The sequence below is a fragment of the Peromyscus leucopus genome, chromosome 18 (genome assembly GCF_004664715.2).
Source record: "Peromyscus leucopus breed LL Stock chromosome 18, UCI_PerLeu_2.1, whole genome shotgun sequence".
In the NCBI taxonomy this organism is placed as follows: domain Eukaryota; kingdom Metazoa; phylum Chordata; class Mammalia; order Rodentia; family Cricetidae; genus Peromyscus; species Peromyscus leucopus.
The window spans coordinates 1293283-1318941 of NC_051078.1; the positions used below are offsets into that span (position 1 = coordinate 1293283).

General features: G+C 40.9%; 1 protein-coding gene across 1 annotated transcript; it reads left to right on the top strand.

The window, feature by feature from the left end:
* The first annotated feature begins 13489 nt into the window (after window positions 1–13489).
* Window positions 13490–14504, top strand: LOC114681784 (olfactory receptor 6C2-like). The gene has a single exon (XM_028855492.1). It carries the CDS (start codon window positions 13519–13521, stop codon window positions 14455–14457), a length of 939 nt encoding a protein of 312 aa, XP_028711325.1. The 5' UTR covers window positions 13490–13518; the 3' UTR covers window positions 14458–14504.
* Window positions 14505–25659: the final 11155 nt, after the last annotated feature.

Sequence of the window (25659 nt, forward strand, 5' to 3'; positions counted from 1 at the left end):
CCAGCACTTGGGAGGCAGAGGTAGATGGATCTCTGTGAGTTCAAGGCCAGCCTGGTTTAAAGAGCTAGTTCCTCAGTCCTTGGATGGGGTTTCTGGCACAACTATTAGGGTGTTTGGCCATCCCATCACCAGAGTAGTTCAGTCCCGGCTGTCTCTCGGCCATTGCCAGCAGTCTTTTGTGGGAGTATCTTTGTGGATTTCTGTGGACCTCTTTAGCTCTTTGTTTCTTCCTTTTCTCATGTTGTCTTCATTTACCATGGTCTCCTATTCCTTGTTCTCCCTCTCTGTTCTTGATCCAGCTGGGATCTCCTGCTCTCTTTCCCTTGACCCTCGCCCTTCATTGCTCCCACTCATGTCCAGGTTGTTTATGTAGATCTCAGCCATTTCTCCATCATTGGGTGATCCTCGTGTCTTTCTTGGGGTCCTGTTTTCCAGGTAGCCTCACTGGTGATGTGAATAGCAGCCCAGTCATCCTTGTTCCATATCTAGTATCCTCCTATGAGTGAGTACATACCATATTTGTCTTTCTGAGTCTGGGTTACCTCACTCAGGATGATTTTTTTCTATATCCACCCATTTGCCTGCAAACCTCATGATGTCATTGTTTTTCTCTGCTGAGTAGTATTCCAAATGCAGAGATCCACGGCTAGGCCCCGGGTGGAGTGCCAGGAGTCTAATTAGCGAGAAAGAGGAGCGTTTATATGAGTGAGGATTGTTGAAACCAAGGTTGGATAAAACACAGGGACAAATAGCCAAACAAATGGAAACACATGAACTATGAACCAAAGGCTGAGGGGCCCCCAACTGGATCAGGCCCTCTGAATAGGTGAGACAGTCGATTGGCTTGATCTGTTTGGGAGGCATCTAGGCAGTGGTACCAGGTCCTGGGCTCGTTGCGTGAGTTAGCTATTTGAAACCTGGGACTTATGCAGGGACGCTTGGCTCAACCTGGGAGGAGGGGACTGGACCTGCCTGGACTGAGTCTATCAGGTCGATGCCAGTCCTCGGGGGAGACCTTGATCTGGAGGAGGTGGGAATGGGGGGTGCGCTGGGGGGAAGGGGAGGGTGGCAGGAAGGGGGAGAACAAGGGAATCTGTGGCTGTTATGTAGAACTGAATAGTATTGCAAAATAATAAAAATAAAATAAAATAAAATAAAATAGCTAGTTCCAGGACAGCTAGGGCTACACAGAGAAACCCCCCTAAAAAAGGGATTAGGGTTGGATCCATACTTCATTCACTAATAACTCTCTGCCAGCATGAATAACTTAAACATTTAAATATCTTTTAAAAATTAGGATTACATTGCTGGTGGGAGTGCAAACTTGTACAGCCACTTTGGAAATCAGTGTGGTGGTTTCTTAGAAAATTGGGACTCCATCTATCTCAATACTCAGCTATACAACCCTTGGGCATATATTCAAAGGATGCTCAATCATTTCAAATGGACACTTGCTCAACTATGTTCATAGAAGCTTCATTTATAATAGCCAGCACCTGAGAACAACCTATATGTCCCTCAACTGAAGAATGGATAAAGAAAATGTGGCACATTTATACAATAGAGTATTACTCAGTTGCTAAAAACAATGACACCATGAAATTTTCAGGCAAATGGATGGAACTTAAAAAAAATCATCCTGAATGAGATAACCTAGAACCAGAAAGACAAACATGGTATGCCAGAGAGCCTAAGTAACAAGGAGGGCTATGGGAGGGATGCAAGGGTCTTCCTGGGAAGGAGTAATAGAATAGATTTTGAGAGTGGACTGAGTGCAGATGAGGTTGAGAACAGGAGACATTTCTTTTTTGGTCTCACTGATTTTCTCTATTCTTTTATGTGTGTTTGTTTGGAATCTCCTTTTTGTTTTGAAGGGTTTTGTCATGGGGGGGCGTATTTTAGAGACAAAGAAGTGGGGGAGTAAAAGAGAGAACATGAAGTTGGGTAGAAAAGGAGATGGGAAGAATGGAAGGAGTTGGGGGAGTGGAAAGAATATGATCAAAAGCATTTTGTGGACTCTTCCTGCTGCCTGTGGATCCAGATGTAGAACTCTCAGGCACCTCTCCAGCACCATGTCTGCCTGCATGCCACCATGCTTCTTTCCATGTTGACAATGAACTAACTCTCTGAACTAGTAACATTTTTTTCAGAGGACATAACTTAACTGATTAGGGGAGGACGGGAAGACGATACCCAAGTGCATACCCCATCCCTGGCAAGGTCTGAGGGAGCAGATGCCACTATGATGAACAAAAACATAATAGAGAAATGGGGAAGTAGGGTATGTGGTGGAGAGTTGGGAGAGAAAGAGAAGCAGAGCAGTTTGTGAGCTGTGGAGAGAGCTGGAACTGGAAATGCTATGGCAATGAGGAACAGGCCAATATGAGGAGTCTATGCTGCCACCTGAAGCCATGTTGAAGTCCTGAAGTCCTGTTGCCATAGCAGGATGGAGCAACTGGTCTGACTGTTCTGTGATGCCACCTAGAGCCATGGTGATGTCTGAAGACCATGCTGCTGCTGGAGGTCATGCTGATCTGAGTAGCCTCTAAGGCTATGGGGATGTCCAGGCCGGGGCTGCCACTGATGGCCATGTCTGGATCCGTGATCCTGCTGTAGCTGGGGTCATCAGTGTTGATGTCCATGGCCTGTGTTACCACCAAAGGTCAAGTGGATGTCCATGGTCTGGGCTGCTGCCTGTTATACCGCAGTGCTTAGCTGGTCTTGCCCCTCGCTGGCCACACGACAGCTGCCCTGGCCCCTTACCTGGAAAGCATGGGAGAGCTGGCCCCAAGGGCTTAAGCTCAGGGGAGCTGTTTTTGCCTCTTGTCAGACATACAGTGGCTTGGGCATGGGAGGGATGTCCCCACTGCTCCTTGCTGCCTATGGCTGGTAGGAGAGCTAGCCCTGAGAGCAAGAGATCTGGCCCTGCGCCTCACCTGGGCAGTGTGGGAGAGCTGGCCCACCAAAGGCAGGCAAGGATAGTGAGCAGTCCCATCCCTCACTGGCTGCAGCACATCAGCAGCACAGAACTGGCCCTGGTAATGTGGGCACAGGATAGCTACCCAGAGAGCATGAATGCAGGAGAGGTGGTCCGTCCCTTGCCTGGGCAGTGTGGGAGAGCTGTCGTCGAAGGTATGAAAGCAGGTGAGCTGCTGTGGATATCGCTCTATATAAATAAAACACTGATGGCCAGTGACCAGACAGGAAGTATAGGCGGGACAAGGAGAGAGGAGAATTGGGGAAACAGGAAGAAAGTGGGGGAGACACTGCAGCCACCCCCCAGGACAAGCAACATGTAAAGACGCTGGTAAGCCACCAGCCACGTGGCAAGGTATAGATTTATAGAAATGGGTTAATTTAAGCTATAAGAACAGTTAGCAAGAAGCCTGCCACAGCCATACAGTTTATAAGTAATAGAAGCGTCTGAGTGATTATTTTATACATGGATTGTGGGACTGTGGGGCTTGGTGGAACCTAGAGAGAAGCCCTCCAGCAACAAATGGAGCCCAACGGCTCGAGTTTCCACCTTAAACCTAACAATATTTAATAACCAATTCTAAACAGAGCCAAAACCAGGTTCCTGCTTCTTGTCTCATACCGGCAGCTAGACGCAGCAAAACGCAGGTTTGAACACTGGCGGGTTCCTGGCGAGTGCGTTTGACTAGCAGTATGGCGGGAGTGAGGCATCTGCCAGTGGCACATTACACTGTGTGGTAGACTTAGTCTTTACTAGTATTTAAAAAAAAAAAAAAAAGAGGTTTCTGGGCTACACACTGCTTTGATAAAAGCGTAGACCTACTATTTCTGAGACTTGATGACTCCAAGAGCTGGAGAAAACACCACCTCCATGTTGAAAAGCTGAAGGGGGTGGAGCCAGCAGCCACAGCACTGTTTCAGGCTTAGAAGGCTACAGTTTAAAGCAATAGGTTCGCAATAGGACTGATTCAGATGAAATAGTTTATAATGCATGTAAAAATGTACATAGGCTTAAAAGACAAAAAAAATACCGTTACATAAACAAATAGTATCTAAAAATAAAGTGTTTAAAAAAACATTAAAGGTAATAAGCCACGTAAAGATGGCTATCACACAGAAAATCTGGATTATGTTGTTTTTGATATTCATAACTAAAGAAAAACATTTGATTGTAAAAGCTGTTCAGTTATGCCAAAATGTAAATTTTAAAGGTACCTTGACTTCAAATTTTGGATATAAGGATATTTTACTTTGGAAAAGAGGTTCTGCTTTTGTTTCCACCGAAAGCCAGAGGCTATGTGTGGTGGTAATTTAATTATACTGAAATATGATTTTGATTGTATGTTAATAAATAAAGTTGCCCGGGGGTCAGAGCTATTAGAGCCATAGCAAGAGTGTGGCGGTGGTGGCACACGCCTTTAATTCTAGCATTCCAGAGATAGAAATCCCTCTGGATCTCTGTGAGTTCAAGGCCACACTGGAAATAGCCAAGCATGGTGGTGACACACGCCTTTAATCCCAGGGAGTGGTGGTAGAAAGCAAAAAGATATATAAGGCGTGAGGACCAGAAACTAGAAGCATTTGGCTGGTTAAGCTTTCAGGCTTTGGAGCAACACAGTTCAGCTGAGAGCTATTGGGATGAGGACACAGAAGCTTCCAGTCTGAGGAAACAGGACCAGCTGAGGAACTGGTGAGGTGAGATAGCTGTGGCTTGTTTTGTCTCTTTAAATAGACGAACAAACAGGAAATAGAGCTCTCATTCGGGAGGCTGGGACACCGCAGGCGGAAGGGTGAGATTTTGGCTCTGAGCTCTGACCTCTCGGCTTTCTCTTTTGCATTGTTTCTGTGTTTCTTATTTGATAGGACGGTTGGTTACATCAATATCTGGCGCCCAACGTGACAAGAATCCATTAAAAACCGCTTGGCTTGGTGGCAGGTCCGCTTTCCCGCAAGGGCGGCAGACCGGGTGGCCGGCTTCCTAGTCCGAGCTGCCGGCTACCTAGTCCGAGCTGCCGGTTTCCTAGTCCAAGCTGCCGGTTTCCTAGTCCAAGCTGCCGGCTTCCTAGTCCGAGCGGCAGCTTCTAGCCCGGGCCTAGGTCTGTGAGCAGCTTGCTTAAAGCCGGTGCTACAAACAACTCAGACCTGCCCTGCCGAACAGGGCCCTGCCTGTAAAGCCAACGCAAGTGGTCAGAGTTTAAGGAAGCCAGACCCAAGCCTTGACTAGGCACAAGAGGGAACACGTGGCTGCATTTAAACTTTAGCCAGCTACGCTTTCTTGTTCTTTCTTTCTCTCCTCTCTGTTAGTCCCACCTATCCTTCCTGCCTAGCCCTCCAGCAACAGTGAGCCAGTCCCACACCTTGCTGGCTGCAGCACTCCACAGAGCAGCCAGTACCTCGCCTGGGCAGCACAAGAGAGCTCACCCCAGTGATGTGAGCATGGGAGCTGGCCCTGCCCCTTGCCTGCTGCAGGACTCACTCAGGTGAGCTGGTTCTGCCCATCCCTGGGGCAGTGCTGGACAGCTGGTCCTGGTGACGTGGGTGAGGGAGGAGTGCACACAGGAGAGCTAATCCTGCCCCCTGCCTGGGCAAAGCGGGAGAGCAGGCGCTGTGGCACAGGTGCAGGAGAATGGGAGGGCTGACCACCCAGGCCCAGACCCAGGGCTTTGAGGTGGCCCACCCCAACAACTACCCCATCTAAGAACTACCGGAGCACGTGAAGTGGCTGGTCCTGCAGAACCAAAGCTGCAGGGGCTCCGTGACACAGGGCAACAACAGGATATCTGAGAAGAGCCCTGGTGAGGATCCAGTATTGATAGCGTATCAGAAGCCAGAGGCCTCGAACCTGCCCAATGACTCATTGCAGTGAACATTTGCAAGTAAAGCTGCTTGGGCCAAAGGGTGGAGTGCGGGGCACATTGTGACACACCGCAGCTCCCGTGGTGAGATGTTTGTTCGTTCGTTCGTTTGTTTTCCTTTGAGGGGAGGTTGCAAAGGCAGAGGGTGGATATGGAGGGATGGAAGACGAGTAGGACTGGGGTGCATGATGTGAAATTCACAAAGAATCACTAAAAAATTAAATATATATTATGAAAAAAATAATAAATATTCAAATAAAACAAATAATAACACACACTGGAGTAGATGTAGTAAAATGGAAACCCTTATTCATTGTTCCTGAGAGTGTCAGCTGGTACGACATTTTGGAAATCACTGTGGAAGTTTCTCAAAAAAAAAAAAAACAACTAAAAATATAGCAATGAAACAATAAGAAAAGGACTAACCAAAGGACTCCATATCCTATGATAGATAAATCTGCACATTTATGTTCACTGATGCTCTGTTCATAATAGCTAGGAAATGTAGTGAGCCTAGATGTTATCAAATGAAGAATGAATGATGAAAATGCAGTACACATACACAATAAACTTCTATTAATAACTAAGAAAAAAATGAAATTTTCAGGAAAACAGATGGAACTAGAAATATAACTGAGTGAAGCAACCCAGGACCAAAAAGACACACATTATATATTTTTTCTCACATAAGGATCTTAGCTCTTAATTTTTAGATTTCTGTATTTAAACTAGAGTGAGGGTCTCTACAGGCCAGAAAACAAGAAAAGAGTCATAGGCTGGAAGGAGAGGGTCTTATGGGAGAAAACAGCAAAACACAAGTAACATGAAAGTGCATAGAAGTAATACTTGTCCAACTATGTTCCTCGAGAATTTATTTGTAATAGCCAGAAACTGGAAGCAACCAAGATTTCCCTCAACAAAAGAATGGAAAAAGAAAATGTGGTGCATTTACACAATGAAGTATTGCTCAGCTGTTTAAAAATGGCATCATGAAATTTGCAGGCAAATAGATGTAACAAAAAAAATCAATCTGAGTGAGGTAACCCAGACCCAGAAAGACAAACATGGTATGCGCTCACTTAGAAGTGGATATTAGCTGTTAAGTAAATGATAATCAAGAATCGATCTAAAATCCACAGATTCAGAAAGGTTAGGTAAAGAGCAGGGCTCTATGGGGTTAGGGGGTGAAGGTGGGGGACTCATGGATCTCCCTGTGAACAAGAAATAGAATGTATTTTGCAACTGGACTAGGAGTGAGTGGAGACAAGAGCAGGAAGGATCAGACAGGAGATGAGGAAGGGATGGAGGGAGAGAGTGTGGGAAGATTCAGATGGAATTAGGGGGCAGTCGAGAGAGGGATGTGGAAACCTAGTGCAGTGGAAACTTCCTGGAATCTACAAGGGTGACTCCAATGAGAACTAGTAATGGAGGATATGGAGTCAGAGCTAGCCATCTTTTGTAGCCAGGCAAGGCTTCCAGTGGTGGGACTGGGTTGTGTTCAGTTGAGTTGTTAGCCGAGGGGGTCTCATGGAGATCCCTAAACCACACAGGCTGATGTGATGACAGAAGGTTGATTTCTATAAACTGACAGCAGGGCTCCATTGCCAAGGACATCCACACGACTCATTGAACATAGAGAGGCTGAGCTGGTATCTGCATGGAGTCTTCACCCCAACGTTCTAGTCTCTTTGGCACAGAAGATACTCTGCAAGCTATGGAAAGAGAAACCTGAACACCAACTCAGCCACAAAGCCCTCCACCTACAATCTGTCCTGCTTGCAAGATATGCTGAGGCAATGGTGTCTCAGAACTTGTGGGTATGCCCAACCAATGTCTGGTTTAACTCGAGACCCCCACCACAAGAGGGAAGCATGGCAGCATACAGACAGACATGGTGCTGGAGGAATAGCTGAGAGTCCTACATCTTGCAGGCAATGGGAAGTCAACTGGGACACTGGGAGGTATCCTGAGCATAGGAAACCTCAAAGCCTAACCCAACAGTGACACACTTCCTCCAACAAGGCCAAACCCATTCCAACAAAGCCACACCTCCTAATAGTGCTACTCCCTATAAGATTATAGGGGTCAATTACATTCAAACTACCACAGCACTTAATTGTCTTTCAGTAATAGAATACATTGCTCTATATTCTCCTAGCTTTTATGGTTTCTGTTGAGAAATTTGCTTCTAATTGTGATGAGTTTGCCTTTATGTGTGACTTGTCTTTCTCTCTTGTAGCTTTCATTATTTTTTGCTTATTATCTGTGTTTAGTGTTTTAACTGTAATATGATAATAAGTTCTTTTCTGATCTTGTCTGTTTGGTGTTTAAATGTTTCCTGATTGGTGTTTAAATGTTACATTTAGAGATGTTTCTGCTATGATATTTTTCAAGTACATTGTTTATGCCTTTAGCATGTTCTTCTCCTTCTATTCCCATTATTGATAATGTTAAACATTTCATGGTGTCCTATAGAATTCATATGTTCTATTTATATTTTCTTATTATTGTATCTTTTTTAATCCTGGTGGACCTTTTTAAGGTCTCCTAGGTATAAGATGATATCTTGACAGGCCCAGTCTTATGCAGGTCTGGTTCATGTACCTTGGATGGGGTGAAATAGATATCCTATTTAGAGCTGAGAGTTCAATAATCACTCAGTCTCAGTATTTTGACAGTTATAAGTCTCTGCATTAACTATTCCAATTCAAAAGGGATAAGTGTAGCTACCACTGCCCTTTGAAGAAGCCTCTCTTTATATCAAATGGAGACCATCACAGAAAACTGCAACAGGACACAATGCAAAGATAACAGATTGTAGGGAGCCCATCTCCAATGGATACTTCCATATCACAGCTCTTGAATCTTGGGAGCATCAAGGAAGATGGAGCAGAAAGAGTGTAAAAGTCAGAACAGAAGGATGTCAGCTGTCAAACAGTCTCTCCTAAAAGTGTCTGCATATCTGCATACACAAGATTGGAAAAAAATGGCACTATCAATGGACATGTTCATGTGGAAGGGGGAAATTTTCATGGGGTCCCACCCATAGAGAAAGAACTGTAGGCAGCTAATGACTGCTGCGAAGAGAATTAGCCTCTTCCAGGGATGAGCCCCCCTTATTAGTTGTCCAATGTACAGTGATCAGCACTAAACCATAAACATAAAAAAGAGACTCAGGAGGTTTATTTATACATATTTGTGCATATGCATGCTTACATCTATACATACATAACAATTGTAGCTGGAAGTTTTTCTGTGTCCTGCCCAGCCATGCAGTCCCTCAGCTGCTTATAAAATAATCACTCAGAAGCTTATATTAAGTATAACTGCTCAACCATTAGCTCAGGCGTATTACTGACTAGCTCTTACACTTAAATTAACCCATAATTCTTATTATGTTTAGCCACTCGGTTTGGTACCTTTTCTCAATTCACATCTTGCTTCCTCTGTGTCTGGCTGGAAACTCCTGACTCAGCCTTCCTCTTCCCAGAATTCTCCTTATCTGTTTACCCCACCTATACTTCCTGCCTGGCTACTGGCCAATCAGTGTTTTATTTATCAACCAATCAGAGCAACACACATTTACAGGGTACAGAAAGACATTCCCCCATCAAACAATAATCAAAGAAAAAGAGGCTATCAACTTGAAGGGGGACATGGGAGAGGTTCAAATGAGGGTAGCTAGGATGGACCAGAGGCAAGAAAGGAAAGGGAGAAATTATATTTCCATTTCATTTAAAACCTTATTAAAAATAATTTACAACCATAAAAATTTTAATTTACAATAAACAAAAATGTAAAATGTAATGAAAGAACGTGAGGTTTGTTTTTTTTTTTTTCACTCACATCCATCGATATTTTTTCCTTGGTGGGATAGGTTTTGAACTCTTCCCTCTTTGTGATGTTTCATGTAGAGAACTGCATTGGTGCAGACAGACACCACTTGCAGTTCTGGTTCAAACCTGTGAAAAAGCAAATCTGGAGTGTGTATTGCGCCAGTGGAGTTTAGACCACCCTTGGGAGTGAGTTTCCCTGACACTTGCACTGAGTTGAGCTGTGCGATTCAATTTCCTCTTGGATCATCTGTCTGTTTGAGCAGCTTGGTATAAGGAAAAAACAGGGTTGGATCCTTGCTGTAGTTTCCTCCTGACCTTATTAGAGAACTTTGAGGGCAAGGCTGTCTCAGCCCTCAGACTCAATTTCGGTTCCCTCAGTCTTAGCCCCAAGTATACACAGCCATTGGTTCTGCCCAGCTTCAGGCTCTGCAGAACCTCTCCCCATATGGTGTTCAACTGTGCAAGTTGTGGGGGGAAGGGGGAGAGCCCTTCCTGGGTGTCCTGCCAACCTCACCCATCGGCCTTACAAGGGTTTGCCACCATCTCCCTGTCTCACGTATCAATTCCCTTTCTATCTGTCTGTGAGGGTGTATAGGGCCATTGATCCAGTGGGCTCCAAACTCTGCTCTAGCTCTTTTCTCAGTGTTGGTGTGAACAGGGAGGAGAAAATACAAGCCATTGTCAGACAGTTCCTCCTGACCTTAACAGACTGAGTTCTGCTACAAAGTCCTTAACTCCCAGGCATCCCCACCATTTATGTATCCAGTCATCCAGCTAACTGTTAAGGGAAGCATTTCCTGGAGTTTGCCCTAACCTCCACCAAGCTGCCACTGGTGGCAGCTGGGCACTGTCCGAACTCCCTCCCATATGTTTTCTAAAATAAAAAAATCTCATCTGAGCTTGATAAATTCACTTACAACTATTGTTTCTTTCAGGAATAAAAATTGCTGTGTATTGATCACCCTGCCTGTTTTTTTTTTTTAACCAAGTCAAATATGGTTTCTAAATGCCATTTTACCCAGAAGTCTTTCAGTGTTTTTTTAAGCAGTACTTATAAGCATGTTGATACAATTGTAGAACAAAATCTGAAATTGTCACCAGTTCATGTATTATGCATTTATTTGTGTATTATGTCTAAGTCTATAGATTAGTGTATAATCAGATTCTTCTTATTGGACTTCATCTAATAATATATCCTTCTGTCTCCAAAGACACCATCTCTAAAGAAGCAGAACTCGGCATACTTTTTTAAACCTGAAATTAGGTCACTCAGAAGAGTCATTAGTGAACATATACCACTAGGGATTGTGTTTAATTAGCTAGTTGCATTTTTATTAACTAAGCAAATAGGAAGCTAGATGCAGCAAATGCTCATTGATCTAAGAGTAACAACCATAGTAAGTGGAGATGATTGCTGACATCCCATAGCCTTCATATCATGCAGTTTGTTTCTTTGTTTTTACAGGAAGAAGGCTAAAATAGCACAATAGGGAAGTCTAAGAAACACGATAAAGATGAATTCTGCCGAGGTGTTTATACAGCCTCAAGTAGTTATGAACTTGACAGTGGCAAAAGTGGCTACTAGTTGATATGAGAATCTTCATCTCAATTATCATTTTAATTTAGGAATTTTAAGACTTCAAATTTCAACAACCAATAAAATCTATGATTGACAGTCACAATGGTAAGCACAATCAATTTTCTTGTTTTTATTATATTTACTTTGTTTAATCTCAGTTTTTTATACCCTGAAAGAAAAAAATAACTCTTAAAATGGGAAATAAAATATGTGATAATTTCTATATTTAAAACATTCTTTTTATTTATAGAATATGGTTTCTTTGCATACATAAACATAATCTGGAGAGATTTATATGTGCAAGAATATGTTTACACTTAAGTGTTAAACACAGCAGGTGACACATGTCTGTAATCTCAGTACTAGGACGGCTTAAAAGAAGAAATAAATAAATGTTAAAATTTGACGGCTGTTGAGAAATCTATTACCTATATTGAGAACCTCACATGAAAAAAAATAAGATCTATGTGCATATAATTAAGTAAATACCTGGTCCCTCAAAGAACGACAAATTGGTGAACATTGAATTACCTCATTAGAAATCTCCATCCTCGTTTCATTTTGAAAATAGAATAAACAAAAATCAGTTAGCTACATTGATAGCATGACTAACAGCCAATGGCAGTGATACTGATTAAGCTTACTCTGTGTCACGATCTCTGTGGCACCTCTGAGACTAGAGGTAGAGTTGGAAGAAGGAATTTTTTTAGAACATCTGGGGAAAGGAAGGCAATTTCTCTTTTGTGACCTGTGAAGATAAACAGAGCAAAATGTTGGTCTCTTTTAAGAGCCAAAGTATCCATTTGTGGTGAAGCATGTCTGCAATCCCAATAGGAGGCTGGGACAGGAGGACTGGGGTTTGAAGTCACTCTGGATTATGTAACAAGATCCTGTCTAAAAGCAATTTTAACTAAAAAATTATAATCAAAAAAAATATACTTAGCCATCACTTCAAATTCATATAAAATATAGACCAAGCCAATATGGAAATGCTTTGCATCAGAAGTCCAAGGAAAAAGGAAAATATCTTTGTAGACATCTGATTGGAAAACATGCAATAAATAAATACATTCAGAAGCATTTGTTACAGCCAGTTGCATATGGGATTTTCTCAGTTGTGCCAAGTGGTATAGCGTAAAAAGGTTCACATTCCAAGGTTCTTGAATGAGTGACCATCCTTGTGTATTAATAGTAGGGGGTAGTGTTCCCACGGGATTGCAGAGATGGGGTTATCAATACCATATTTTAACACACAGGAATTGATGAAAATACTATGATTTTCTTAAGTAGAGGAGGATAAAGAAAACACCAATTTTTATAATTTTGTTAGTGGTCTAAAACAAAAATTCAAATTGACTCTCACAACCTCATAATTTGTAGAAGAGCCATTGTTTCTAACTGAATATGTAAATGCTCATTGAAATTTAGTTAACACTGTTTATTTATGTAAATGTTCTTCACCATGTCACAATCTTTATTTTCTCCTAAGTCAGAATGGTCATTTTCCTTATTCTCTTATTCAATGTTTTATCTTAAGGTTAAAACTGGTCTATGTAGGAAAAATAAATTGAAATGTGATATGCATGGGGTAGAGAATCATTACAGGCAGGATCTTTGAAATTTATTTATCAGTGTATTTCATGAAAGAATGTATGTGTTCTCTGCATAATTATTTCATGTTCTAAAGCCTTCTGTGTCATGTACCACCCTGAGTTGTTAAGTGATCACTAAGGGACAGAGAAACCCAATAAGGAGGCAGTATCAAGGGAACACCTAGGGAACTGTCTCTGTGTGTGCATGTGGTGTGTGTGTGTGTGTGTGTGTGTGTGTGTGTGTGTGTGTGTGTACATAGCTGAGTTGATGTATTTGCATGCACTGTACATTCATGATTGCTAAGTCTGGAAGTCTTTGGTGTGAAAACACACACTGCAGTAGACAAAATTTAAAGGTTTTAACTATAGAGTTGGAACAAAGATCTGAAGTGATTATACTGTGCACAATGATCCCAAGTTGACTGACTTGTCTCAGCACTTTACAAAGGAGCACACGCTTGGAAAATGCATCATAAAATTCCAGGTAATTCTGATCACTCTTGAGCCAAAAGATATCATTGCTTCCCATAAAATAACAGAACCACAGGAGTTAGAAGCCCTTATTCATTTAAAGGGTAATGGTTTTTAAAGCTATAATCTGGCATATTTAAAACTGTGAATCTATTAACAAAATGTCTCTGAATGTTCTGTGCAGGTTTAAGAGAAACCAGGAATCAGTAATGAGGAACCACACTGTCACAACTTTCATTTTACTGGGACTGACAGATGACCAGCAACTGCAAGTTCTTATCTTTATCTTTCTCTTCTTTACCTACTCACTGAGCATAACTGGAAATCTGGCCATCATCTCCCTCATCTTAGTGGATCCCCACCTCAAAACAGCCATGTACTATTTCCTTAAAAACTTTGCCTTCTTGGAGATTTCATTCACATCTGCAAGCATTCCCAGATACTTGTATAACATAGCAACAGGTGACAAAATTATTACCTATAATGCCTGTGTCGGCCAAGTATTTTTTACTGACCTCTTTGGTGTAACTGAATTTTTCCTTCTAGCTGCCATGTCCTACGACCGCTATGTGGCCATCTGCAGGCCACTGCACTATGTGACTATCATGAATACCACAGTCTGCAGAAGGCTTGTCTTTTGTTGTTGGGTAGCTGGCTTATTCATTTTAATTCCCCCTCTTAGCCTCGGCCTAAACCTGGAGTTCTGTGACTCTAATATCATTGATCATTTTATCTGTGATGCTTCCCCTCTCCTAAAAATCTCTTGTTCAGACACTTGGTTCATGGAGCAGACAGTCCTCATCTGTGCTGTATTGACACTCATTATAACCCTGGTGTGTGTTGTTCTGTCCTACATTTATATCATTAAGACAGTTCTCAGATTTCCTTCTGCCCAGCAAAGGAAAAAAGCCTTCTCTACCTGTTCTTCCCACATGATTGTGGTTTCCATCAGCTACGGCAGCTGCATCTTCATCTATATCAAGCCTTCAGCTAAGGAGGAGGTGGCCATCAACAAGGGTGTGACAGTTCTCACCACTTCCATTGCTCCCATGCTGAACCCCTTCATCTACACACTTAGGAACAGGCAGGTCAAGCAAGCCTTCTGTGACTCAATAAAAAGGATTGTAGTAGTATTTTCTAAGAAATGAGACAGGCTGAAACCTAATAAACATGAGTGGTAAACTTCCCAAACTTCTGGGTCAGGTTAACGTTTTCTGGACACTTTTGCTCATTGTGGTCAGCTGACAGTCCAGCACCCACAAACCCCTTTTAAAATCACATCCTTCTAGGTGTGTTAATAGCTTTCAGAAATCATAAATCCTGTTTCACTTGAAAATTAAGAATACCTAAAAATAATAAAACAAAACAATAGAGAAGTAATTGCCGAAAGATCTTTACATCTTCAGCAAAAAAAAAAAGTCCCAATTGTTTCTTCTAATCCAAAACTTTCAATTGATTTATTCACTAATTCATTTAATGGATAATAGTGTGTACTCTCTTTAAAGCAGGCACTATTTAGACCCTAAAAACAGAAGACACAAACCAAAAAAAAAAAATCTATACCACCCTGCATGTACTGTCAGAGATAGAAATGGGAACAAGCTAATGAGGTCGTAACCAAAATGTTGCACATGTATAGCAGGGAAGACTCTTGACCATACAATAGGATGAGGTTCTATCATTTGTAATATAGGTGTGATAGAGATAATTGTGCTAAAGTAAATCAGGCACATAGAGGCAAGTATCTCCCGCATGTGTGGATTATAGGAGGGCTGATCTAAGAGAAGTTGAGAATAGAATGGTGTTTATTAGGACCAGAGGAGGAAAAGAACGCTGGGGGAAGTTTAACTAAATTACAGATAGGTAGAAGTCAGACGTTCCAGTGAGTTATTGCATATACAATGACTGTATAGATAATGGTAGCCCACAATATAATTCAGAAAGCTTGAAAATGAATTCTAAATGATTTTATCATACAGAAATTATTAATGTTTGAAGAAACTAAATTTGTATCCTGATTTGGCTGATACATAGTGTGTTCTTGTATCAAGATATCATGTGATACCTCATGAATATGCACAGTTGTTGTATTAACATGTTTTAAAAATTAATATGTAATAAAATAACTTTAAGAAGAAAAGGCTTATGCTGAAGTAAACGTTTACCATGAAAGAGAATAAGAAGCCTTTTGATTTCATTAAATCTATCAAAAATACCCATATTTTAAATCTATGAAAAATGCTCATATTCAAATTAACAACCAAAATCCTAAATGTTATATTTTTTCAAAAAAAAAATGAAGTTAAAAATAATAAATTGGAAATGGTTATTCCGAGAAAATGTTTTTGTGTTTTGAGACAGGGTCTCTCTATGTAGGCCTGACTGTCCTGGAGCTAGCCTCAAATTCACAGAGATACTCCTGTCTCTGTCTCCTGAGTGCTGTAATTAAAAGAATACACCACCACACCCAGCTAATCTGAGATATTTTCTAATTTCAAACAACACTTCCATCTGTACATACATATATTGAATTATACAAATGCATGCCAAAAAAAGAAGCAAAGAGTAAAATAAAAATGAATATATGGATGCTGAAAACTTAAGAAAATATCTTAAAGGAACATGCAAAGCTACAAGCAATAACATTGCCTTTCTAATACTTAATCAGCTATATATGGTTAAAAACACAAAGTGTTCACCACAACTCATCCAAAAACAAAACTGAAGAAAAAAGAAAAAGGCTTGCATATGACTCATGAAACCATTTCTCCACCCCAGTGTGCTCCAGGAATTTCCCATTGGCTTGCACACCTACATAACATGTCCTTGTTTTCTTTAATATTTTTAGTTTATAATTAATTTAAATTACATATCAGCCACGGATTCCCCTGTCCTCCCTCCTCCTCCCCCAGCCTTTCACCCCCCATCCACCCTATCCCATTCCTACCTCCTCCAAGGCAAGTTCTCCCCAGGGGGGTGGTCAGCCCAGCCTGGTAGATTCAGTTGAGGCAGGTCCAGTCCCCTCCTCCCTGCACCAAGGCTGAACAAAGTGTCTCAGCATAGGCCCTAGGTTCCAAAAAGTCAGCTCATGTCCTTGTTTTCAATCTCACAGTTATTAAACTACAGGTCACTACTGCAATGGACTGTTAACCCTGAAGGGAAAAACTGGCAAAATCTCATTCCTTTGAGTTTGAATAGTACTTGAACTGTCAAGTATCTTGAAAGTATGACTTTTTCAAATATAGAAAAAGTTCAAATGTTTCTGATTCATTATTTATAAAAGAAAATTAAGAAGATAAATGCTTTCTACAAAGATGAATATGTCAAAGAGTTTGAAATCAATGATGAATGCATTGTGTTTATTTTAATGTAAATGTTTTTTACATTGTCTACTGCTCTAGGTGAAAACTTAGCTCAAATTATCATGTTTGCATGCATCTATTATTTTATGTGTCATTTTTATTGGTTTTAAAACATATATTTAAAGTAACAACACAATGTTTTATATACGTAATGAAACAGGTACAACAGTCAAGTAATTTAAACTACCTATAATCTTAAAAAGATCCCCTTTTTTCTTTTTTTTCTTTCTTTTTTTTTTTTTTTTTTTTGGATTTTCGAGACAGGGTTTCTCTGTGTAGCTTTGCGCCTTTCTTGGAACTCACTTGGTAGCCCAGGCTGGCCTCGAACTCACAGAGATCTGCCTGCCTCTGCCTCCCGAGTGCTGGGATTAAAGGTATGCACCACCACCGCCTGGCTCCCTTTTTTCTTTCAAGTAAAACCACCTAGGAGCTCGTAAATGTTTCTGTATAAAATACAATAATATAAACCAAGCATGGTGGTACATGCCTGTAGTCCCAGTACTCTAAGAAGACTGAAGTAGCAAGATCAGGAGTTTGAGGTTGCCCGGGCTATGGGGCATGAACCTGTCTCAAAACTCTAACTAAAACTTTTTTTAAAAAAAAATCATTATTACTCAATGGGCCATGGTGGCACACACCTTTAAGCCCAGCACTTGGAAGGCAGAGAAAGGCAGATCTGAGTTCAAGGCCAGCCAGGTCTACAGAGCAAGTTCCAAGACAGCCAGGGCTACACAGAGAAACCATATCTTTTTTCCCCTCTTTTTTATTATTAAGAAATTTTCTATTCATTTTACATACCAACCACAGATCCCCCCTCCTCCCTATTCCCGACCCCCCCCTCAGCCTTCCCTCCCAACCCTCCCCCTATTCCCACGTCCTCCAAGTCAAGGTGTCCCATGAAGGGAGTCAGCAGAGACTGGTACATTCAGTTGAGGCAGGTCCAAGCCCCTACCCCCTGCACCAAGACTGCCCAAGGTGTCACACCTTAGGCACTAGGCTTCAAAAAGCTCACTCATGCACCAGGGATGGATCCTGATCCCCTTGCCTATGGGTTCCCCAAACAATTCAAGCTAAACAACTGTCTCGCATATCCAGAGGGCTAGTCTAGTCCCATGGGGGTTCCACAGCTATTGGTCCACAGTTCATGGGGAGAAACCCTATCTTTATGAGAAAAAAAAATATTATTAACTATAGTCTTTGTGGGGGAAAGTAGGACAGAACATTTGTTCATTTTTTTTTCCTGGAACCTTATTGCTTCCCTTCTTTTTATATTTTCCCTTTATTGAAAATAGATTCTCACCGGGTAGTGGTGGTGCACGCCTTTAATCCCAGCACTCGGGAGGCAGAGCCAGGAGGATCTCTGTGAGTTTGAGGCCAGCCTGGGCTACCAAGTGAGCTCCAGGAAAGGCGCAAAGCTACACAGAGAAACCCTGTCTCGGAAAAAAAGAAAATAGATTCTTTTCTCACATGCTATATCCTGATTATAGTTTCCCTTTCTCTCTACTCCTCAAAATTTTTCTCCCCTCCAGATCCACTCCCTTTCAGTCTTTCATTAGAAAAGAACATGCTTCTAAGAGATAACAGCCAAATATGACAAAATCAAATATAATAAGACAAAGCAAAAACCATCATATCGAAGTTGAACAAGGCAACCCAAAAGAAGGAAAAGAGATCCCAAGAGCAGGTGCAAGAATCAAAGACCCACTCATTCTCACACTCAGGAGTCCCACAAAAATTCTAGCTAAAAGCTATAATATATATGCAGAGGACCTGGTACAGACCCATATTGGTCCTATGCTTGCTTCTTTAGGCTCTGTGAGTTCATAGGAGCTTTACTCAGTTGATTTAGAAGGCCTTGTTCTCTCTCTGCATAATACCTGGCTGTGGGTCTCTGTATTTATTCCCATCTGCTGCAGAAGGAAGCTTCTCTGATGATGAGCATGGGAAAATAGGATTAGGAGTCATTTTATCACTACTTTTCTTTATTTTTTTAAGACCAGTAATATTTGGTTTTACCCTAGGTCTCTGGACTATCCAGTCTCTAGTTCTTGGTCATCCAAGCAGTGTCAGATATGGGTTCCATCTCATGAAGCGGGTCTTAAGTCAAATCAGACATTGGGTGGTCACTCCCACAACCTTTGTTCTACCATTGCCCTACCATATTTGGCAGACAAGACAGATTATAAGTCAAAGATTTTGTGGCTTGGTTGATGTTTGCATTTCTTTTTTGGTAGCCTACAGAGTACCTTCCTGCACCAAAGAGACTAGAATGTAGAAGTGAAAGCTACATGTAGGCACCAGCTCAACTTATCCATGTTAAATGAGTTGTGTGGGTGTTGTCCTCTGCACTCCCCACCCTCTGTCCCCCACTGTCAGCTTGTAGAGAGCAACCATGGTCTGGATTTCCATATGACTCCCTTGGCCAACCACCCAATTGAATGCAACCTAGGCCTGCTACTGGAAACTTCATTTGGTAACAAGGGATGGCCAGTTGAAACTCAATATCCCCATTTTTAGAAAGCCTCATTAGGATCACCTTCATATATTTTAGCAAGTTTCCACTGCAGTAGGCTTCCATATTATCCCTCAAATGCGCCTCAGTTCCAGCTGTCTCTTCCAGAATTCCTTCCCTCAACCTTATCTTCCCTCCCCATCGCCAACTGACCCTTCTGTTCCCATCTCCACTCATCCCCAATCCACCCATAAAATATTCTGCTTCTCCCTCCCAGAGAGATTCATGTGTCCTCCACAGACACTTCCTTTATCATTGACTTAATGGCTAACATCCACATATAAACAAATACATACCATATTTGTCTTTCTGGGTCTAGGTTACCTCACTCAGGATGATTTTTTTCTAGTCCCATCCATTTGCCTGCAAATTTCACAATGTCATTTTTTAACAGCTGAGTAATTTACACAATTACTCTATTGGGTAAATATGCCACAATTTTCTTTATCCATTCTGTTGGGAGACATCTAGGTTGTTTCCAGTTTCTGGCTATTATGAATAGAGCAAGAATGAACATGGCTGAGCAAGAGTCCTTGTGGTAGGATGGAACTCCTCTGGGCATATGCCCAAGAATGGTATAGCGGAATCTTGAGCTAGACCAATTCCCAACTTTCTGAGGAATCATCATATTGATTTCCATAGTGTGCTGTACAAGTTTGTACTCCTACCAGCAATAGACAAGCTGGGTGGAGTTTTACACCTGTAATTCCAGTACTCAGGAAGTTAGTTAAGAGGACCAGAAGTTCAGTGTTCTCTTCTGCTATATGGTCAGTTGAAGAACAAACTGAGACACATGTGACCCTATCTCAAAAACAGGCAGTCATAAATACAAAAGTAAGTGGGGAATATATGTTGAAGAGTGGTGTAGCTGGGTTATATGGTGGATTTATTTCTAGCTTTGGAGGAACATCCACACTGATTTCCATAATGGCAGCACCAGTCTGCATCCCCACTACCAGTGAATAAGCATTCCATTTTCACCACATGCATGCCAGAATTTCATGAAGTAACCCAGTCCCAGAAAGATGAACTATGTTTTCTTCCATTTGTGGATGGAATCTTCAGATATGCATGTTCCCTTTGGAATACCCTAGAAATCTGGATATTAGTAAGGGGGATATCAAGAGCAAGGAGACATAATAAAATGGTATAAAGGATTAAAGGGGGCATAATGGTACAGGACAAGCTTAATGGAGAAGAGGTAAGGGGAGGGTAGATATATAAGGAAGGATAACTAATACTAAAGTCATTCAAAGAAAGTCATATGGAAACTTACTACTGTAGAACCTTCTTAAAATACACACACACACACACACATACACACATACACACACACTCTTTTCTTTCTCGTGTGTGTGTGTGTGTGTGTGTGTGTGTGTGTGTAATTACCCTACAATGACACCACAGGATAACAAATAAAAAGCCCAGTGCCAAGAATGTGTTATCCCTTTGGGGGTTGTTGACAAGTGAGACCCCATAGATCCCCAAATATTACAGGTTATTGCTCATGTTCTTGGTTACCCTCAAAAATGTGATGGTGAGATCCTGTTGCCGAAGAAACCACACATTTGACTTATAACAGAAAAATCAAGCTGCTCTACCCATGCAAGCTTCATCTCTGCTGGTTAGATTTTATAGTACAGGAATGAGCCATGCACTCTACTAGAGGAGAAATAGAATCACCAATCTTATCAAGCTATGAGCTTGGCAAGCTTCAACAATGGCCACCCTGTCGACACATTCACACTGGTACAATGGTGGCACAAATGTCAAGGTAGTAACCAACTATTTATTTTCTGATTGGATTAAGGCCCACGAGTCAAACCTATACCTGCCACTGTTGTCAGGACCAAAAAACCGGTAGGTAGACAAGTCATGGGCCATAGAGATCAATCTAATGCTATTATTCTACTAAGTTATCTTTCTGGTTGTAACTCTATTATGGCCTATTCTTTTTTTTTTTTTTTTTTTTGGTGGTAGATAAGTACGTAAAAATATATTTGGTAGTGAAGTATAGAGTCCAATGTAAAGCTTTACAGCTTCAGGATGGCTACTCTGACTGCTTAGGTGTTCATTGAGAGGTACAGGCTTTAGCTCTGGTTAATTTTGATGCACGACTTTCTTATTTGAAAGTTCTTTTAAATAAGGTTTTAATAAATAAGTAACAGAACATAGTATTATACTGACTCTTAACAACTTGTTGTGATGCTCATAGATTAGTGCATCAGTTGATCTTCATTGCACATGGATGGAAATTAATACAGAGACCCACAACTGATCGAAGTGTACATGATAAGGGGCTATGGAATGCTCAGACCCAAACAGGACACCTGTATCATACCCCCATTTTCCCAAGGCTGGTGATCATTTTGGAGGTAGAGATGGAAAGATTATAAGAGCCTTAGAGAGTGGATGACTACTACAAGGAAATGGTGTTTCCTGATGTATGAATTCAAAGCAGCTGATAGAGCACAAGACTTAGGCAGGCTCAGGCAGATAGAATTCCAACATGGAAAGTTAGTTTCCTTTAAGGGTTCAGCCCGTAGTGGGTTTACCACCCACCAGTGGAGGCCACACATTCAAGAGTATATGGGCAGCCCAAATTGTATTTGATGGGTTTCAAAAAAAAAAAAAGACACAGAGTTGGATTGTAGATGTATCCAACCGTCTTATTAAATAAGAAACACAGAACCAATGTAAAAGAGAAAGCCGAGAGGTCAGAGCTCAGAGCTAAAATCTCACCCTTCCTCCGGCGGTGGTCCCAGCTTCCCGAAAGAGAGCTATTTCCCTGTGTGTAAGTCGTTTCATAGTCATTCTGCCTTCTCACTGGTTGTAAACCCGAACACGTGACTGCCTTGTCACTGTCTGTATGTACAGCCCCCCAGGTCTTAAAGACATATGTTTCCAATGCTGGCTGTATCCCTGAACACACAGAGATCTATGGGGTTAAAGGCATGCGCCACCACCACCACACTCTGTCTATGGCTCTAATAGCTCTGACCCCCGAGCAACTTTATTTATTAACATACAATCAAAATCACATTTCAGTACAATTAGAATACCACCACATTGGATGGGTATGGAAGGGGAAGGATAAGGGGTAAATACAGTTGAAATACATTGTACAAAATTCTCAGAGAACTAATAAAAAATGAGACAAACTAAGAGTGGTTTAAAATATAAATGGATGTTGAAAAGTACCTAGTATGCATTATAATACATCTCCTTGCTCAGTTTTGATAATAGCTTATGCAATTAAGTGAAAAAGGAAGTCATAACTGTAAATAGTAGACGTAATATTTCTACTTTTTAAATTTTCTCAGCCAGAATATTAACAGGAAACTCCCTTCAAGTTTGCCAACGTGTTTGTTTTATCACCTTAATGCCTGAGAAAAATAGTAGTTGCATTAACTTTAAAATCTCTCACCTTTTATTCATGGCGAGGAGAAAACCACATGAGACGCAGGCTGGTTCTTGACCATCTGAATGCTGTCTCTTGTGTCTCGGCCTGTACCTGTTGCTATGACTGCATCTTTGTGTCTCTAAGGACACTGCCCCCACTGCAGCATCTTTCAGGATTTTTTGGCTCAAGTTCATTACAGAGACTCATTAGTGATGTCTGAGCATAGGTCACTGAGGACTCAGACCTTTATTTAGTTAGTTTCAGATTTAGGAAACAAACCAGATGCAAATTGTAACCATAAAAACCTATCCAGAAAAATCATCATGTTAATGCTTTAAAAAAAAAAAAAAAAAAAAAAAAAAAGAGGACAACATTTGCGGTTATATTTTATTTTCAACCAAAAGAAATCCAGAATGTATGTCTAGGACAGGATAAAAGGGAACCAAAGTCCTGACTAGAAGGTCTGTCCAGTGTGTTGGAGATGAAAAAATCTGGAGTAACTGGAGAGCCATGTCTTCCCACAGCACGTGAGAGAAAGTGGGGATCGGCTCACTGACACTGGAAAGCGACACGTGAGCCTTTGCTGTTAGGTTCTCTGCAGCAAAACAGACTTCTGGACTCTTGCTGAAGAATCAGCTAAACCTACTGTTAGCTCTCAGAAGAGTAAGCACGGTAGCTACTTCATTCACCTTCATATTTGGTGATGATTTTCTCTGGTAAGCATATTCAAGCTGGCATACCAACTGTAATTATTTATATAAATTGTTACATAAAGATGCACAGATAGTTCTGGGTTGTGTGTCAGGGTGCTGTTTTTCATCAGAACATAAATACATGTGAATTTACAGATGGCCAGTGCTGTGATTCAGAACCTCATTCTCCTGTTTAAAGGCAAAAGATGCATGCATTAAAAATCACCCAGCATAGTAACTTATCCTGGTGTAAAGAAAATTGGTTCTCTGGAAATTTTTTTTAAAAAAAAAAAACTTTGGAAGATGCAATAGTTTTTTTTTTTTAAACTCTACCTCTTAAAAGCTAGACTTGTTGCCTTAATGGAATAAATGAAGGTTATTTTGTAGCCAGGGCCCTCACACAGCAGTACAGGAATATGCAAATCACCACAAACTGACTCCAGGAGTAAACACTAGGAAATATGGTTTGGCAACAGAAGAGAGGCTGAAAAGAGTGCATTCCCTTGATTAAAATCATTCAGTCTCTCTAGTTCCTGGGAATGTCATGGATCTTCAAAAACCACCGTTGGCTCTCCTTCCTGTTGGTGGTGACAGTAAATCTGCTCTCATCTCCTCCTGAGGGGATGTAGCCCTCATCTCTTGAGGCAGTGACTATTTCAAAGGCAAAAGTGGCAATTGTTCACATAACATGCTATTTCGTTAGGAAAATGGAAACAAAATTGTTTTCTCTTCTTAAGAGTAACTCAAACACTGGAAATGGTCATTCAAAACTAAACTACACTTCGTTCAATGTGCTGATGAAACGGTCACTTGAGAAAAATAATAGAGCAGCTACTCTTTAAATCAAAAATTAGGAAGCCCTTAAATCTTATTTTCATATATCATTAAAATACCCATTGAAGAAGCATAAATGGAAAACATAAGGGAAAAAATTTTCATGTGTAGAAAACGGTAGTGAAAGCCTTAAGTAGAAACTAAAACGCTGACTCTTCCATGATGTAATTTTATGAATGGAAATCTGATAGGCTGTCAAAAATCTTGAAAAGAAAAAAAAACAGGCATGGTGGTGTCCACCATTCATCACAGCACTAGGGAGACAGAAGCAGGGAGATCTCTGTGAGTTCAAGGCCAGCCTGCTCTATTGTATAGTGAGTTCCAGGCCAGTCAGGCCTACATAAGAGACTCTGTATAAAAAAATTAATCTTGAAAAAAGGTGTATTGAACATATTGAACTGTGGTGATTTGAGTGCTATTACTGTGACAAGGCCACACTGTACAGTTCAAGGAAAAGTTATGTAAAGTTCCTGGTACACAAAGGTTCCAAATAAATGAAGCTTTTGTTCTTGAAGGTTACATATGTAAGAATTATGAAACTGTGCAAAAATGAAAACACACTTTACAGACATTTTAACAGTCTTAGAAAATAAAGAGATACATAACAGCACATAGGAAATTGTTTTAAAGTTTAGCATACGTTTGTGTTGTTTTTAACATAGGTGAAACTTTGAAATGATAACAGTCTACAAAACTAGAGAGAGTTCTTAACTTTTAACACAAGTGTAGTGTGGTAAGTTAAATGGACTTAAGTGCACTTATGGAGATGCAAAAGTTTTTACTATATATCACCATGTAAATAGCATGTGAAAATTATATATTAAGGTATGTGAATTCCTTGATTTCTGACATGAATGTATTACTGACAGATATCTCAAGAAAGCTAAAAAAAATGCCAGTAACAAAGCTATCATCACAGCTAATGCAGGGAGGAGATGCTATTCAGCATTTTGAACAGTATGGAAAGTAGTATGGATTTTATTTCACTAGTAACTCTCTTGTTTCAAATACAAAAAGAAAATCTCAAAATCGAATAAAGAAAAATACAAAATTTTAAAAGTTACAATCAATGATGGGGCGAGTTAATGGCTCCATCAGTAAAGTGCTTGCTATGAAAGCATAAAGACTCAAGAGCAGATTCCCAGAAACTACATAAAAAGCTGGTGCTGTGGTGTATGCCCGTAATCCTTAGGAAGATCCCTGGAGTCCAGTGCCCAGCTAGACTTGCCAAATCAGCAAGCCCCAGGTTCAGTGAAAGACCTGGTCTCGGAAAATAAGATGGAGAGCAATAGAAGAGGCTGCCTGATGTGGACCTCTGGCCTCCAAATATATATGCATACAAATAAACACATGAACACCTGAAAATGCACACACATGTACACAAGCACACACCATATGCACAAAAGAAGTTTAAGTCAGTCACAAAACTGTTGGGAGATGAAGCCCAGAAAGAATATAATGCCCCTTTCAGTGTGTAAATCAGTGGTGCAGGTATGTATATACTGCTAAAATATTTCTTATACATTGATTACTAATCTAGAGCTGTG

Bases quoted from the DNA above. Each gene is read 5' to 3' on its own strand.
- LOC114681784 (XM_028855492.1), top strand. From the start codon at position 13,519: ATGAGGAACCACACTGTCACAACTTTCATTTTACTGGGACTGACAGAT.